This window comes from Scaptodrosophila lebanonensis, unplaced genomic scaffold, assembly GCF_003285725.1.
Source record: "Scaptodrosophila lebanonensis strain 11010-0011.00,11010-0021.00 unplaced genomic scaffold, SlebRS2 tig00000043-arrow-pilon, whole genome shotgun sequence".
Taxonomy (NCBI): Eukaryota; Metazoa; Arthropoda; class Insecta; order Diptera; family Drosophilidae; genus Scaptodrosophila; species Scaptodrosophila lebanonensis.
The window spans coordinates 122,671-139,614 of NW_022060545.1; the positions used below are offsets into that span (position 1 = coordinate 122,671).

Genomic DNA, 16,944 nt, shown 5'->3' on the forward strand with positions numbered 1-16,944 from the left:
TAGTGAAAAGTCGATTTGAACAACAACAGCAATATTGTAGTGCTATTTAGTTGCCACAGAAAGTAGAAGAAGAATGACCGAAGCAGGATCCAAAGCCCTAAAGCCAACTCCTTCAGGAAATTACAAGTATATAGATATTTGTTTATTTTTAGCAAACGTTCAGGACCGAGAATTCTTGTGTTGGGTTTCTAAAAAAAATATACTCATAAGTGTTAATTAAATTGTATAATAAATTTATTTAATTTGTCGATTGGAATGATTCTTTTAAGGATACTCTTTCCATTTTGTTCAAGTCGAAAATTGGAGCAACACTTTTCTACTTAAATCGGTGCTTATCAATCAACAGACTTTTCAGTTCTAGACTTTGATTTTACCAATTTAGTCGCGCCTTTCAAAAAAGCAAGCAAATTGAGGTTCCTTGAGAAATGTCGGCATTTAGGACTCTAATTGCTTGTTTTTTTTTTTGCAAGGCTCTTATGGAAAGGAAATGTCTATCGCAAGCGCTGTTGTCAAGCATTATATCTCGACCTTAGTTGTTCTCTTAAATAAGTTATATTCTAGTACTCTTAAAATTTGCACAATCCAAATAAGTATACAAATGCTAAGTAATCGTATCATTGGCGACGCTTAAATTTTAAATCACTTTTAAATCTGTATTCCGCATCCCTGTCCTGGACTTTAACGTGCCACACAAAAGTTTACCTTCACCCGTACTTGTGGCTTCTGTTTGTCTTTCTCGTTTTTATTTGATGCGTTGTCAGAGTCGTTCGACTGGCAGCCTCAACAGCCGTCTCTAATACTCTTTCCCATTGTTAACTTGGACATTAGTCGGTCGATGGCAGCATTCAGGACTCAAGTGTTGCGCTGTCTGCAAATAACTGCAGGACATAATTTAAATAAACGTACTCACATGGTAAATGCGAGTTTTCCCTTTTGTGTCGACTGGTTAGGTGTCAGCATAATTGTGCAACAGTCTGATGGGAAAAGTTGCTTTTTATGTCAGTTTTGTATTCTGCGGCTAGGGGAAATAAGACTGCAGAGTGCAAGAGCGAATTATAGGATTAGAGTACGATTTACAAAAAATATTAAATTGTAACTAGTTAGTTTCTACTTTATTATGCGCATCTGTGCTAAGATCAGACAGTAAAGTATAAAAATCACGATTTTATAGTGTACTTGTTTTTACATTTTTACTCTAGAGTCTAGACACTAAAAAACAATTTTTTATGTAAAAACTTTGACTGTACTGTATCATTTACTGTATTTATTATTTTGAGTTGGATATATAAAAAGAATTGCATCTAACATTAATTTTATTTTAAGGATTTCAGTTTTCTATATAGAAACTAAACATATCCTTCGTGACTTTATGAATCCAAGTATCGTATAGTTATTCTTCAATCGTAAATAATTGAATGACAAATAAAGCAGACAATTTTAAAAGAAATCTAGCAATTCTCAGATAGTAATATAATTAAATATTTTAATATTTATTAATTTATTTATCAATATTTATTTTATTCGTCCCCAATTAGCTAAGAAGTAAAAATAAAATAAAAACTACATGTATAGAAATGAACAAAAAAAATAATTAAACATGATAATTGGAAACAGTTTTACAGTACGTTTATCTTGAAATATAAATATATAGCGTAGTTTTAATATACTATATCAACTTTTCAAAATATTCCACACCCTCGGAATGAATGATTGTGAAATAAATCTTGAAAATATATAATTAGTTTAATCTGTTGCAATAAATGATAAAATGGATTGAAAAATAAATCGCTACGTGGAACGAGTGAGGGGGAGGGGGGGGGGGGGACGGACGACGCCTGCACAAAACAATTTCAATTAACTTAATGTTATTTGGTTTACTGATCTACTTGGCCAAAACACACACACACTCACACACACACACACACATACATACATACGTGCACATATTTACGCACAAATTTCGAGCAAACTCAAATACATAAATTGCACAATGTTGAATGTTTTTCGACTCTATGCAAATTATGGGCAACCATTGGCAATCGGCAGCAAAAACTTGATGCAACATTTAAGTGCCGGGGCAAATAAAAACACACACACACAAGCACACTCTGGCAGCAATTCGAGTACATGCCGATACAATATAATGGCGATAACTCTGGCAAGTCAGAACAATTGATAGACAATTTTGCATGCATTGCGAATGCTTTGGTAACTCTGGCCAGCGGCTGTGGCTAGGGTTGCGGCGACTGGCCCATCTGTGGTTGCATTCGAACGGCTCTATTTACATTTTGGCCCATTGCGTATGCATTTGGCGCATTATCAGCAGTTGGGCATCCAGTTGGCAGTACTCTCATCTCCCCCCACCTATCCATTGAACAAAATTCAAAATACAAAACACAGCCCAGAATACAGAGCACACAAAATGTTTACCCCTTCGTTGCGAGGCTTTTCATTTGTTGTTCGACTGGGCGCCTAATTGTTGCTGCCGTTCGTAATAATCAGTGGCAATAATCAACACAAAAACTGAAATAACTAGACAGAAGTAACTGCAGTGCCTGTTGGCCATAGTATTTGCAATTAGTGTCAATTAGTTGCGGCGGCTTTGGACTTCTCTATGGGGCTCTTATATGGTTCGTTGGTTGGTTGGTTGGCTGGTTGGTTGATTGCCGACTGTGCGGGGACTGTTGGAATGCATTTGGTTTGAGAATTTTGTAGTTGGAAACGGCAAGATATGAACTATTCACAATAAAACCATTGATTGGGTTATATTTTCACATTTCTAGCAATATGACAGCACTTCAATCAATTGTCTCTAGCTTCAAACTGCAATGAAATTCATTCAAGCATACATTTTGGTACTCGCAATCAGATTTCGTACTCGCAAATAAATAATTCTTAACGTCTAATTGAGGATTGTATAAATTTAAAATAATTATATTATATGCTATTGTTCAAATTTCGATTTTCAGAGCCAGCTAAAATGCTACTCAACATTTATTTGTAGAACCAGAAAAATTGTTCGCCAGAAATTCTTCTTTCTGCAACAAGTTTTCGTATTGTATTCGTGAATAAAATTTCTAATCGCAAAATATGCCAAACTATAAGCACATAAGTTCACATTTTCGAATTCAAATTCCATTTAAATACAATTGGTCATTGGACATGCTCGTTTAACCACTTTTAGAGTCGAATATCTCTATTATTTGTGGAATCCAACTAATTGCGAATAACTCTTCCACATGTTTATAATATAACGTTACTTGTATTTCGGATATCAGCGAATTCTAACACTGCGTTTCTCTTATTATCTTAAAACATCACTGTTCTTCTTCTTTTATTTGAATTTAGTTTCTAAGGAATTCCTCGCTTTATCAAAGCTGATGGTCATTTGAATTATTTGTGTCTGATATGTTCACGCCGAGTACCCGAGACTTTTGATATATTGCTTAGAAAGTGCGGGGAATATTTCAGGATAAAAACCAAAAATACTTCTAACAATAGACTTAAATGTATATTAATTTTTAAACTAATTACATATGATACAATTATTTTTAAAGGTAAATAAAAAACAGCAACTTACTTAATGCTTAATGCTTGTAACTAATGTAAAATATATGAGAAAGGCGTAAATAGTTTAGATTTAAGCTGTTTAGATTGAGAAGAAAAAGTTACCGGTAAAAGTTTGATTTTATATTTTTTTAAAATTTAGTTTGTCGTAATGCCTTTTTTTCCAAGCTGTTCAATTGGGCTGCCATTAGACCCTCAAGTACCTCAAGGAATTAAGGAGTGGGACTCACTTTTCTCGATTGCTTTTCAAATCGAACACTTTCAGACAGACTTAAAGAACTGAAAGCGGCTTTATTGAGACCAGACTAAATGGAACCATAAGCCAGGTTCTAAGTACTTCTATTTATCAAAGCCTAATGCAAAGCATGTGCGAGTTTCCCATTCAATGCTCAGTGGCAGAGGGTGGCGCAGGAAATGCGAATCAAGGGCTCACAAAAACACCTTAATGTTAATTTTTCAATTTGGGGAAAGGGAGGGGCATCAAGGAAATGAAAACGGGGTGTAGGGGATTGCGAAAGGCAGCGTCAGCGTCAGTTGCAGCGACAGAGGAACACAGCGGAAGCATTTCACGGCACTTAATCCATATGTCGCACTGACACTCGACACAGCGACAAGGATGTTGCTGTGCAAGGACAAGAAGGCTGAGATGGTGGGACGCAACGCGGCGGTGCGAATGAATTATGTGCGACATGTACGAAAAATTACGCGAAAAAATTGCAATGATGAAAAATGAAATTTATTGTGTGTGAGGGGAGTGGGGTGGGGTGCTGCACCCCTTTTTGCACATTTAACACGCTTTTTAAATTTATAATGACATTCTGCCAAGGGTTCTACATTTTTATATACTTATATATGTATTTTTTTTTTTGATCCGTCGAGCAGCCTAATTCTCTCGGCAAAGTTTTTGCGCATTTTAGCGTAGAAAATGCAATAAATTAAGCAAAATACTTGAGTCACCTTGAGCCGCCTTTAATAGAGCAGGGTTGCTCAGACCTGCCTGCCTGCCTGCCTGCCTGCCTGCTTCATGCATGCCTGAATGTCCTGTGCAGCAGAGCAACAGCAAGAGCAGCAAAAACAACAACAACAAGAGCAGCAACACAGCAGCGACATCAGCAGCCGTCGCCTCATGCAAAGTTTTGGTGTCCCTTTTTTGTTTTTTATTTTTTGTTCGACTGAGCGCGTGATTAAATGTAAAATTGGATTTTTATTATTTGTTTGCAAAATATCCTTCCTTGCTGCTGTTGTTTTTGTTATTGTTGTTATTGTTGTTGCTGCTTTTATTGTCGTCTGCCATCGTCGCCGCCTTTTGGCAAGTTTTTGAAAATTGCGCGCCAGAATCGTCGCTTCCCCGTCTCGCCGCTCCTTGCCCGCCTTTCCTGGCTTTTCTGCCACTACTGCGCACATTTTGCGCAATTTTTCAAGGGCTGTGCCGTAAACCCTTATAATGCGATTGTGCTACCCAGTTGCCCCATCCCCTACACCTTTGCATGCCCTTCCCTTCCTTGACTTTGTATTTTTGTAATGCGTCAGCTGTTTAGCATGCGCTCGGCATTCATAATGAGCCTCCTGCACTTACGGACTCTACGGTTGAGCATGAAAGGGCGATACTTGCCGAGTGATTATATCAATTGAAAAGGGATTATCAAATGGTTCAAATAACTACACACACATACACACAAACACTCGCTTAAAGGTTATTGTCATCCTTTGTGCTTACTTGCGAATCAAAAGAGAATAATAAAAATCTGAAGGTAACACACTTTTCACTTTCAATCAAAGAGTCTATCCTTAACTAATGAATAGTTTAAGTAACTAATGGTAATAGGAGGCGGAAGCAGCATCATAATGCAACCATGCAGAGCCGATCTATTCATATATTGTTAATCGTTGGTAAGATCTCTAGTCAGGCTGTTTCAAGAGAATAAGCCTCATTTGTCTATCTTCTAGAAATTGAAAATGAAATACTTAAATATATATGCCTGTATTATCCCATTTGAACGAAATAGACTTACTACACAGCCTTCATCGCATGAGCAGCAGTGTTTTCTATCTTTCGACACTAAGTTTATTCTTTCTTTTTATATATATTGCTATCAATATATATGCAAATATGAAAACTCACTGCAACAAACACGTAACTCTAATTCCCACCATTATCTCCATTTTCTCAGCTACCTACAATGTTGCGTATTTAATATATTTTCAATATTGGACATTTTCAAATATTCAAGTATATAATTTTGTTGTTGAGTCGAAGGCCCGAGTAGCTAGCACTCGTTAATCTAATATTAAGTTTAGTAGATTTAACTAGCAAAAAAAAAAATATATTTTTTGATTTCTCTTCAACATTTCATAGGAAATATAATAGAATCGGATTTATTATTAAAAATTGTTGAAATTATATAAATTATATATATATATTTTTTGCTCTTATTTTTAAAGTTTTCTGTGTATGGTTTTTGAACTTCAATAAATACATGTTAAAAAAATTTGCCTTTTCTGTATTCTGTATTTACGAATTTTTCGCAAACTGATGATATATATATATATATATATATATATATATATATATATATATTACAGCAATACATATGTGTATAATTCTTTATGCATTTGAAAGTTTCCATAGACTGTTTGCTCACATAGTTTTTAGTCGCACATTGAATCGAATTCTAAGTATATTTATCTTAAACTTTAGCATCTAAAGCTTAACGTTTACTTGAAGGTCATCCTAAAAGTATGCCTCAAATTCCAGAGCTACTGTTATCATATCAATGGGGCATTCTTGCATTGTTTAAACCCATCAATCGTATCAGCACAGCTTTCATTTGGACTTAAAAGATAAGCTGTTGTGGGTGTTAGTGTTGTTGTTGTTATTGCTTTTGTTGTTGTAATCTGATATGCTAGAGCCGGAATGCGAGAAATGGCTTGCACGCCCCACTGAATACCCACAAATAACTGCAGGCGAAATCTAATTAACACTAATCAAGGCGTAGCAGTGGCCGGAAGTGGACTTCCCAGCTCAATGCGCTCCATTCAACGCGATTTCCGCCGTGCAAAGCCAGCCAGGACACGGCACTCGCATCAATGGCGGCTAGCAAACGGACGCGAATGTCACGAGTGGCGAGCAAACGCAAAAACATTTCATTAGAGCAAAATTTGCGATGCTTTCTCTTCATCGCTGCTAATGAGAAACTTGCCGCGTGTCCTTGCCAACACCAACACTTTGCAAGGCGGCTATGTGAATCCTTTTCATGACTTGTCGTAGCCGCCAGCAAGCTATGAAGAATGAAATAAAAAAACAAAAATAAAAAACCTAAGGTAGCCGCGGCAGCAGCTGGCAAAGCGGAAGAAGATGCGCTGCCATTCTCAATTGGATTTCAGGCACCGGAAATAACGTTGAAATTAATTAAATTTAGATGGAAAAAAAGAAGGGGAGAAAACGAGGAAAAAAATTGTATCTTAGAAAAAAGTCTGCTGAGTCGTGCGATGTCAAAAATGCACGAATACTAGACGCTGATTTCAGTCCTTGTTGCTGTTGCTATTGTTGTTTGAGTTTTCCTTGCCCTCGATTTGCGTGCATATGAATAACAAATGTTGCCACAGGGTTTTCCTTTCGGCGTCTGTCAAATATTAAAAAATATATAAATCATAAACAGATGACGCATTTGCGCTTACGTTTTTCTATTGCCACTTGCATGCCGCGCATTATTTATTCATAATTTCTTTTTATTGTGTTTTATTTGCCAACAAAAACACAAAACAGCCATACAGCCAGCCAGAAAGAACCCCGAACTTTACGACAGACAGTTCGTCATTTGTCGCTCTCACGCACAACAAGACGTATACGTCACGTGCAGCATTCTGTTCTACTCTTTAAAAAGAGTGTTGTAGCTTTTGAAAGATCTGTGGAGCACATAGAATGAAGCACCAGATATTCCATAACCAAAACTATTGTATTGTGATATCTTAATCGGATCTTCTCATGAGGTTACTACGATAAGTAGATCGATTATATCAATAAATCTATCTGTCTTTCATCTGTTTCGATAGAGCAGCTCAAGTTTATGATGAGATTTAAATAAATAAACTAAAATTGAATAAAAATGATAATAAATAAATATATAATTAAAATAAAAAATAAAATACTAGAAGTTGAGAAAATATTAGAAGCTTCGGAACAATTCTCATTCCGAATTCTTATATTTTGGCAATATGAAACATTAGTATACGTACTTGTTAATTATGAAGAGATTATATTGAAGTAGTTTTCTCGTTCTTAAGATTGTTATAATTATTTAAATAACACTTTTAGAAATAGTATTAATATCGGAATATACATCTGAATTAAACAAAATCGGCTACCACAGCAACAATTCATAAAAGAGTTTCTTGAAAGAAACACACTTTTTAGTTTCTGATTCAACAAATTGACTATATAATTACATACATGTGCTTATATAGTTTGTATGTGATAGAAATAGTAAACAGAAGAGTACAAACTTTACCTAAAAATCAAGATTTCGTCTTTGGGCAAACTATTGGCAAACTGACAAATGAGGATGTTTTCAACTTAATACAATTTCCTTTGTAGATTTGCAATGTGTTGGAAGGAAGAAAAAACGAAATTATAAGTTACATTTTTTTTAATATTATAATTTTGTCTTTATAGAAAACAGACCAGAAAGTACTTACAAATGTAACATTATTATTATTTTTTAATAAATTGTAAATTGATTTCCGTTTTACGCAAGGAACCATTTAATTCACCAAACTATATTTTTGGCAAGTGTATTTAAAGTTCGGCACATTAATGCTATTCCATGTTGCCGTTTATTTATATTCTTGCTCGCTTCGCTTTTTTACGCTTGCCTGCCTAGCTCAGCGCAATCAGTTGACACTTCCTTTAGCATGTCGCCCCTTGTTCGTCATCGTTGTTGTTGTTGTTATTGTTGTTGCTTATTCTGCAAATTTGTATTTCTTGTACAACTGTCGGCCGACTGGAGCTACAACAATAAGAGCAACAACAACCATTGGAGTTGTGGGCGGACACTACAGCAAAAAGTGCCGTTACATGGAACTGTTTGTCGTTCTGGCACTCACTTCTTCAGCTGGTCCTACCATTGTTGTTGGCGTCTCATCGTCACACATGTCTCGTTCCTTTACACTCCACTGATTGCCTGCTGCCTCTCTCTCTCACCCTCTCTGTCCCACCCCACACAACCCAACTAAGCAGTTGTCATCAACAGTCAGCGGCGGCAGCGCATAAGCGACGTCGCCAATGTCTCAGCAATGCAATCATTGTCATTATCATATGCGTCATGACGTTTTGACGACGTCTGTCAGTCTACTGTGTACATATAGTACATACATACATACATATGTATGTACACAAAATTGTGAAACCTGCCAAAAACAGATAGGCAATATACTATTTGCAAAGTCAAACTTTTATCCGGTTTCAAAAACATTTTATATATTAAAATGTTAATAAACAATATTTTAAAAATAAAAAAAAATAAAAATGGGCAAAAAACAAGTGTTAAAAAAATAAAAGAAAACTCATTTCACACTAGCAGAGCAAGGTTTCGATCCTCGGACCTCTGGGTTATGGGCCCAGCACGCTTCCACTGCGCCACTCTGCTTGTTATTTTCCGCTTGCCAAATATGCTACTAAACCTACAAGCAGTACACACAAGCAGTCGTATAAGGCATCGCACGTGTTTTGCGCTCAGTTATTGAGTTATACGTCATGCGTGTCTTTGGTGACGTAAATTTGTATATCTGTGCTGTACATACATATACATATGTATGTATAAATGTGTGTACAGAAACAAGAGAAGCAAAGCAACAAAACATTATATTTCTAGACTATATGAACTAAAAATGTGATTTGTTGTCATCATACTAGCAATTGAAAACATGCCAAATATTTAAATTCGGGTCTTATTCAAACGAAGAGAAAATTAATAATTTATAAAATACAGTGACTAATAAGTGTTAATTGTGTTGCTAAGTTAAAAAAAAACAGATGGATTTGATTTCACAAATTTGTTACGTAATATACATATCTACATATTTGTATATTTTTCATAAATGTATTTAGTTCTTACTTTAATTTAATAATTTGATTTAAGAGTTGTAGTAAGAGTCAAATTGAATTTATTTAATTTATAATAAATTCAAGAGTGAGTGTCCATACCGGCCATAGCAATATTTTACATATTATTTATTTGTTGTGTTTGGTGCGCGCGCATTGCGCACTGCTTGTCGGCAGCCACGAGGCCTTAGTAGCGAGTTTGGCAGGCAGAGCCCAACAAGCAGAGTGGCGCAGTGGAAGCGTGCTGGGCCCATAACCCAGAGGTCCGAGGATCGAAACCTTGCTCTGCTATGTGAACAAGCGCGTCGCTTACTTTTTTTTTTATTTTTTGAGAAATGATTGGTTTCTTAATTTTTATTTTTTTGAGCCTATAAAGACATTTTTTGTTTATATTGCTTAGTGGTGTGGCAACAAATTGTACAATGTCGGGCATTGTGACAAATTTAATATGTTTTTTTTGAGTTAACAAAAATTGCCGAGAAATAATTTAAATTTATCTGTATAGTATATAGTGGATATACGTTTCTGGAATTGTGAAATAGTATAGCCTTTATGAATAGCACATGCATGTATGTAGGTTGAAAGTTTTTTTTAAAGGTCAATAAAAATGTACTATAAGATTTAACATTTTCGAGCAAAACTGTGTATAATTTTATTGACAAAACTGTATTTTAATTTGTTTTTATTATTTCTTTGATTCTATTTATTATAACTAATTATAATTATAAGCGCGATTACGATACGGAAATGCCCGCCGTACTTGATATCCAACTTATGTAGGACAGTATTTTCGTATAAATAATCGGGGTGCGGGACATGCAGCCGTGCTGGTTGGCAAACGAGGCGATGCCCACGAGCAAAGTGTCGTCCTGGAGCACCATGGGACTGCCAGAGTCGAGGCGGCAGGTAGCGCCCTTGTTCGGGGGAAGGCCGCACAGCATGCCCTCTGAAATAGCTTTGCCATAGCGCGTCTTAAAGCAGACCTCGTTGGGCAGCACCTGGATTTGTGTGATGTGCAATTCTTCGGTGCTCTCCTCAGTCTCATTGTGAAGGCCCCAGCCGGCCGAGAATGTCCACAATTCTGCGACATCTTCATCATAAAGTGAAGTTTTGGGCAATGTAACGGGCTTGATGCTTCGCGAAAAAGACAAAGCCGGTACTTGTATGAGTGCAATATCATTCCGATATTTCTTCTTATCGTAATGGTCATGCATGTGGAAGGCCCTGCTGGTGACGTACATCACCAACTTAGGCTTCGAACGCTTCGTTGCGCCGAGACTAATTTTGACGTAATCGGCGTAAGTGGTGCAGGAGGCGGTGGTCAAGATCCAGCCCTTTGATAGGATAGTGCCAGCGCAGAACCATTTGTGGGACTGGGTCGAGAAGAATAGGGCCGCAACATATGGCATCTCATTGTTGTTGGAGGGATACCCGCTGTCGTAAGTGTTCTCCTCTGGCTTGGAGAGCGGCACATTGCGGACCAGCACTGGTTTCAGTGTCTTGCTCGGCTCGGTTGTCGTAGTTGTCGGATCTGGCGCTACAGTCGTCTCAAATGAATTTAAAATCGGCGCAGCCATTGTTGTCGATAACTCCACCACCTTTAGTGTACTTTCCGAAGTCTGCTCCTCCGTCTTACTCGTAAGGGTTGTTGCCTCTGAGGTGGTGGTGACATTCTCCTGCTGTGCGGCCTCTTCGGTCGCCCCGAACAATGGAAGGCTAATAATTAACAGCCATTTACCGATGTAGTGCTTAGCTATGAACATTATTGTATATGAGCGAGCTCGCATTTCAGTACGAGCTATATATAGGGGCTGCAGAAACCTATTCTAATTGCCAGTAAACTAAACAAACAGTTGGCAGGAAAAATACTAGCAGTAAGCAGATGCCTTTGCATAACTCCCTAGAAGTGGAAACACAATGCCGGTACGGCATTTACGAGTATTTGCCAATTCACGTTTCATTCATAATCTATGACTACATTTAAATGTACTCCCAATTTAATGAAAACTCATATTTTATAGTATGGTAAAGAATTATTTATAGATACTTCAATTTCTGAAACGATTCTCTCAGGGCCATATAATATACTTCAAGGTAGGTTAATTTTAAAAGAAGGTTTACAAATTTGACACTTTTTTTCCTTCTTCAAATCCCAATAATCTGTAATATAAGCCGATCCATAGAGAGAATATTTGCGAAACAGATCCGCTTTTGTTATTTTATTTTAATTTTATTTGTGGCAACCCTGACAATCTATAAAAGAAAATCGATCGTTAAGGAGTACAAAAATCCTTAAAAATTATAAAAATAAGTCCGAGTCGTTTTATTTAGTCTTGTTCCTTCAAATCAGAGAACAAAGTATTCAGCGACAGTTCTTATAGAATCTTAGAATCGTTTTCGTCTAAAGAGAAACACAAGATTTTTAAAATGTTTTTTTCTCTCTCTTCTTAAGCTGTAAGCAATAAACGGCTACAACGATTTGTCACTTATAAGTGATTTCTCTAATTTTCTATTGTAAGGTTTTCAATCGTAGTAAACTTTGAAAAAGTAAAGCCAAAAAGTTTTGTATGAATTCAACTTCTTACTGAAAAATAAGAATAATAATTATTGGCTGAAATGGAGGATACTACCGCTCCTTTACACACTTGGAATATTGAAGACATTTGCGAGTATCTGGAAACCGACTTGACCACCGTGAGTGAGAAATGCTGACGCAAACAAAGTCTAATCGTGATTTGGTGTTTCTAGGGCTTGAGTTCGGAAGTGGCACGTGAGCGCCTGAAGGAGAAAGGTCCAAATTCGTTTACTATACCAGAAGAGGGCTCGAAGCTTCTTAAGTATTTTCGCAACTGTTTTTGGGGCTTCAATATAACAACTATTATATCCTGTATAATTTCTTTCCTCATTCATTTTATTGAGCGTGCAAAAACGGAGATTTACGATCCCACCTATATGGTAACTGGAATAATACTTTATATTATTTTCCTCTTCTCTGGCGCTGTGCGATACTTGCAAGCCAACGATGATTACGAAGTGGCCTACACATTCTCAACATTCTTGCCCGAATACTGCACGGTCGTCAGGAATGCGGAGAAGGTTATCATACACAGCTCAGATGTGGTCGTCGGCGATATTTTGCTGCTCTGCTATGGCTTACGGATTGCAGCGGACGTTTGCATCTTCGAGGCGGACAATCTGGTTGTGAATAATGTGACATTGAGTGGATTTTCCGTACCCATCGAGCTGGATCCGAGGCTGGTTCACAGAGATAAATGGGTTAGCCGAAATGTCGGCTTCGCCTGCAGTCATGTGATCAAGGGCCGCGGAAAGGGCATAGTGATAGCGTGCGGGGATGATACGGAGGTGGGCGTTATGGCGAATCTTAGCTTGATGCCACGCCCTCGCAGCCGAGCACGGAAGCATATCATTCAAGTGACGGTCTTCACACTCTTCGTGGGCATATTTATTAGTTTCTGCAGTTTGTTTGCCGTCTCGTTTATTGGCCTACCCTTGGAATATACGCTGCTCTTCATTAATGGCTTGACGATCGCATCCTCTCCGATGATGTTGCCCACACTTATGTATTTCTCCATGAAACACACCAGAAAGCGTATGCTCACCAAAAACTGCTATGTGCGGAATCTAGAGGCCACATCGACCCTGGGCCTAACCTCAGTGATTTGCAGCGACATGGTCGGTACGATGACCCACAATCGCATGCGTGTCTCTGAAATTTACGTTAATAACGAGCTCTTCATGGCTGAGGACACCAATTGGGGGGAGGTGAAGGTGAGCGAGCGATTCAAAGAGCTGATGCGAGTCGCGGTATTGTGTAACGATGCCAGCGTGAATCCGGGAACTAACGGTATGCCCTTCTTAAAGAAGGGTATGAGTGGCAATGACTATGACATAGCAATTTTAAAATTCTCCATACACTTCATCTTTGACATCGACGTGCTGCGTCGCTCCCATCAGCGGGTCTTCAACAAGCCCTACAACAGCATGGATCATTTGCATATAACCATACACAAGACAGTCGATGAGGATGACACCGAGGTGTATGTTATGCTCCTGAAGGGTTACTTCATCCTTGTGTTGCAGCGCTGCAACACTATTGCAGTCGACGACGAAGAGATCCCTTTGGATGAGATGTTGCGAGATAATATTGTGAGTGTGGGCCACAGGCTGCAGAATGATGGCAGGCGGGTGTATGCCTTTAGCTATAAGGAATTATCCGGCTTGGAGTACCGGCACTATAGAAAACTGATGCGCATGCAAAACTCCGAACATAAACCAATCGATTGCACCGACATGCGATTCGTTGGCATTATAGGCGCTCACGATCCACCTCGAGCCAATATCGGTAATGCGGTCGCTCAGTGTCGTTCCTCGGGCATAAAGCTCGTCCTTATCACCCGGACTCACGTCCATTTCGCCAAGGCTGTGGCCAAGAAGGTGGGCGTCATTGCCAGCGACAGCGAAACGGTCGAGGATGTGGCCCAGCGCCTCAACATATTCGAATGGCAGGTGCCCAGTGATCTGGTCACAGCGGCGGTCATAAATATGGCCGATCTGGCCCACCTAGACATCAATAGTCAGCGGATGGAGATACGGAATCGTTTGCTCTGCTACTCTGATTTGGTCTTTGCTGCCACCAATCTGAAGCAGCGCCATATGATTGTCGATGTCTGCCAGGGCATGGGGGCTGTCGTCACAGTCATCGGCAGTGGGGTGCACGACACGCCCGCCATTCGGAAGGCGAATGTGGGCGTGGCCAAGGGCTTATCCTCGTCCCATGCCTCAAAGGCCTGTGCCGATGTCATTCTAATGGACGACAACTTTGCCACAGTGGTGAATGCCATCGAGGAGAGTCGTCTGCTCTTTGAAAATCAGAAGAAGGCTCTCTGCTATATCCTTTCCTCGAACATGCCCCAAATTCTGGCCTATTTTCTGTTCATTTTGTTGACCATTCCGATACCAGTGTTCATCTATGTGTCCTTCATTATTGATATTTTGATGGATCTGGTGGGTACTGAACAGGTGTTTAGCCTGATATGTAGAGTATATCTAGCTAGACTATATTTTAGGTGCCCGCATTGTCCCTGTTCTATGAAAAGGCCGAAACGGATTTAATGAAACAAGCCCCCAAGATGAATGATGATTTCCTCATAAATCGGCGGTAAGCAGTGGTTTATTTGCGGTAGACATATTCGATAAATATCAGAGCAATAATCTATCTGGCAGGCTCCTTTTTGTGTCGTACTTTCAAGTGGGGGTCATCGAGGCCTTTGCAGCAATGACGTCATACTTTATTGTAATGTCAAGCGCTGGATTTTTTCCCGAAACCCTCGTTGGCCTGGGCATAACGTGGCTCGATGAGGCAATCAACGATATCACAGACTCTTATGGCCAAGAATGGGTTTGTATTCCAATATAATATAGAAGTATCCATTTCTATTTCCTCAAATCCCAGACGCGCGCGGCGCGCCTCAATCTGGAATATTTGGGTGCTGCGGCCTTTCTTATGGCCATTGTCATCTTACAATCTATTAACCTGTTTTTAGTGAGGACGGGACGAACGAATTTGTTGTACCATGGTTTCAACAATCACTTATTGAACATCTTAGCCATCGCTATGATCTGCCTCGGCTTCGTCTTGTGCCTAATAGATATGCCGCAGTACTTTTGCCTACGGCCCTTTGAAGAGTAAGTTCGGAATGTTATGGGGCTGGCCATTTCAACTTTTATTTCATAATTTCAATGATTTCGCATTTTGCAGCTTCGATTGCATTTATCATGTCATACCTTTCGGTATATTACTCGTTATTGTTGAAAGCGTGCGGCGTTACTTCCTACGCTCCCATCCCGGAGGTTGGCTCGAAATGGAGACTTACTACTAATTGCATACATCCAAATATTTTAAAGGCATTTGATATTTTTGATAGTGAAATGAAATAAAAAATAGTTGGCTCCACAAGTTACGCAATTTTATATATCAAGATATGAATTTGATATGTGCAATATGTATGTACCTATCGAGGATTAATCTTCTGGAAAGTCGGCAGAGGATTTGCATTTTTTGTGTATTTCTTTGTTATTACAATTGAGATTCAGAAGCGAGTCTAAGCGTGTCTACTTGTTGCATGTTTTAGAAATTTACAAGAAGATCAAATAATACCATACCTACAAAAATTCTAAAAGGTTTTTATTCTTACAAGTATTTTGACAATCTTTACAAATATTTGCAATTATCTAAAACAAAAGTGGAAAAAAGAGAATGAAATATTTTATTTTTATTAATTCAAATATTTAACTAGCTTAAGCTGCCATATATAGCAGAATACTGGTTTATAAATTGTATATACCTTAATATATAAATGAAAAAATAATTCCATTCTCTTGTAAAAAAAAAATTAAATCAATCAAAATTTATGAAATTATAATGACGTAATCGGCAATAACTATTCTTTTCAAAAGGAAGAAATATTATAAGATATATAAATGATTAGATATACAATATAAATCCAATTCGCATCTTATACAATTTAAACAACTTACTGGCAAATGGAAGCAAATTTTCTTCAAAGGAAAATTTGATCAAATATAATTATATATAATTTTTATTTATAGAAGCACCTGGAAACAAAAGATTCGTCTCTCTTCAGATTTGAATGAATCCGTGTTCACTCTATTTGTTCACAGTTCACTTTCAAACACTGTTACTATCAATTCCGGCTTACATTCCATTTCAATTAAATGTCTATTAATTGCATTAAATGGCTTTAGCATCACTGCCTCTAAAGAGGAATCTTAATATTGTAGATCAGACTGGTTAGTGATACGTTCTTCTTGTAGAATAAAAATCGAACTTAAAATTCCGTAATGCCAGTCTCCTCCATTATCCAAGCCATATGACTAGTCAGGCGCGTAAAGCCCACTGGAACGCCTGCCAGGCAACCATTGGAGCTGGCAAAGGACACCACGCCGATGAGTCTACCCGTAGAGTTGAGCATAAGGGCGCCGCCTGCATCGATCATGCATGCCGATTCGTTAGCTGGTGTCGCGACACACAGAGTGCTCTCAATGATGACCTCGGGGCTGTAGCCGGCTTTAATGCATTCCTCATTGCTGATGACCTGTCGCTCGATGGGTCCACTATCCCTATCATGGGGCCACTCGAAGCCAAACGCCCAGGCTCCGTTGAACGTATTGTCCGCCTCCCCGGGAAAATCGCGTCTAAGCATTTGAATTGTGCTCAGCTGTGTTCCAAAAACTAT

General features: G+C 38.4%; 2 protein-coding genes and 2 non-coding genes across 4 annotated transcripts; 2 read left to right on the forward strand and 2 right to left on the reverse strand.

Moving 5' to 3' along the window:
• Positions 1-9,140: 9,140 nt before the first annotated feature.
• Positions 9,141-9,212, reverse strand: Trnam-cau. The gene has a single exon. It is a non-coding gene; the product is annotated as a tRNA-Met (tRNA).
• Positions 9,213-9,886: 674 nt separating this feature from the next.
• Trnam-cau lies at positions 9,887-9,958 on the forward strand. The gene has a single exon. It is a non-coding gene; the product is annotated as a tRNA-Met (tRNA).
• A 443-nt stretch (positions 9,959-10,401) lies between these two features.
• LOC115622203 (serine protease 1-like) lies at positions 10,402-11,430 on the reverse strand. Its single transcript, XM_030516098.1, has one exon. The coding sequence runs from the start codon at positions 11,428-11,430 to the stop codon at positions 10,402-10,404; it is 1,029 nt and encodes a 342-aa protein (XP_030371958.1).
• Positions 11,431-12,249: 819 nt separating this feature from the next.
• LOC115622204 (sodium/potassium-transporting ATPase subunit alpha-like) lies at positions 12,250-15,644 on the forward strand. Its single transcript, XM_030516100.1, has 6 exons — positions 12,250-12,361; positions 12,416-14,692; positions 14,755-14,846; positions 14,912-15,086; positions 15,141-15,363; positions 15,416-15,644. Exons 1-6 carry the CDS (start codon positions 12,284-12,286, stop codon positions 15,565-15,567), a joined length of 2,997 nt encoding a protein of 998 aa, XP_030371960.1. The 5' UTR covers positions 12,250-12,283; the 3' UTR covers positions 15,568-15,644.
• The last annotated feature ends 1,300 nt before the right edge of the window (positions 15,645-16,944 follow it).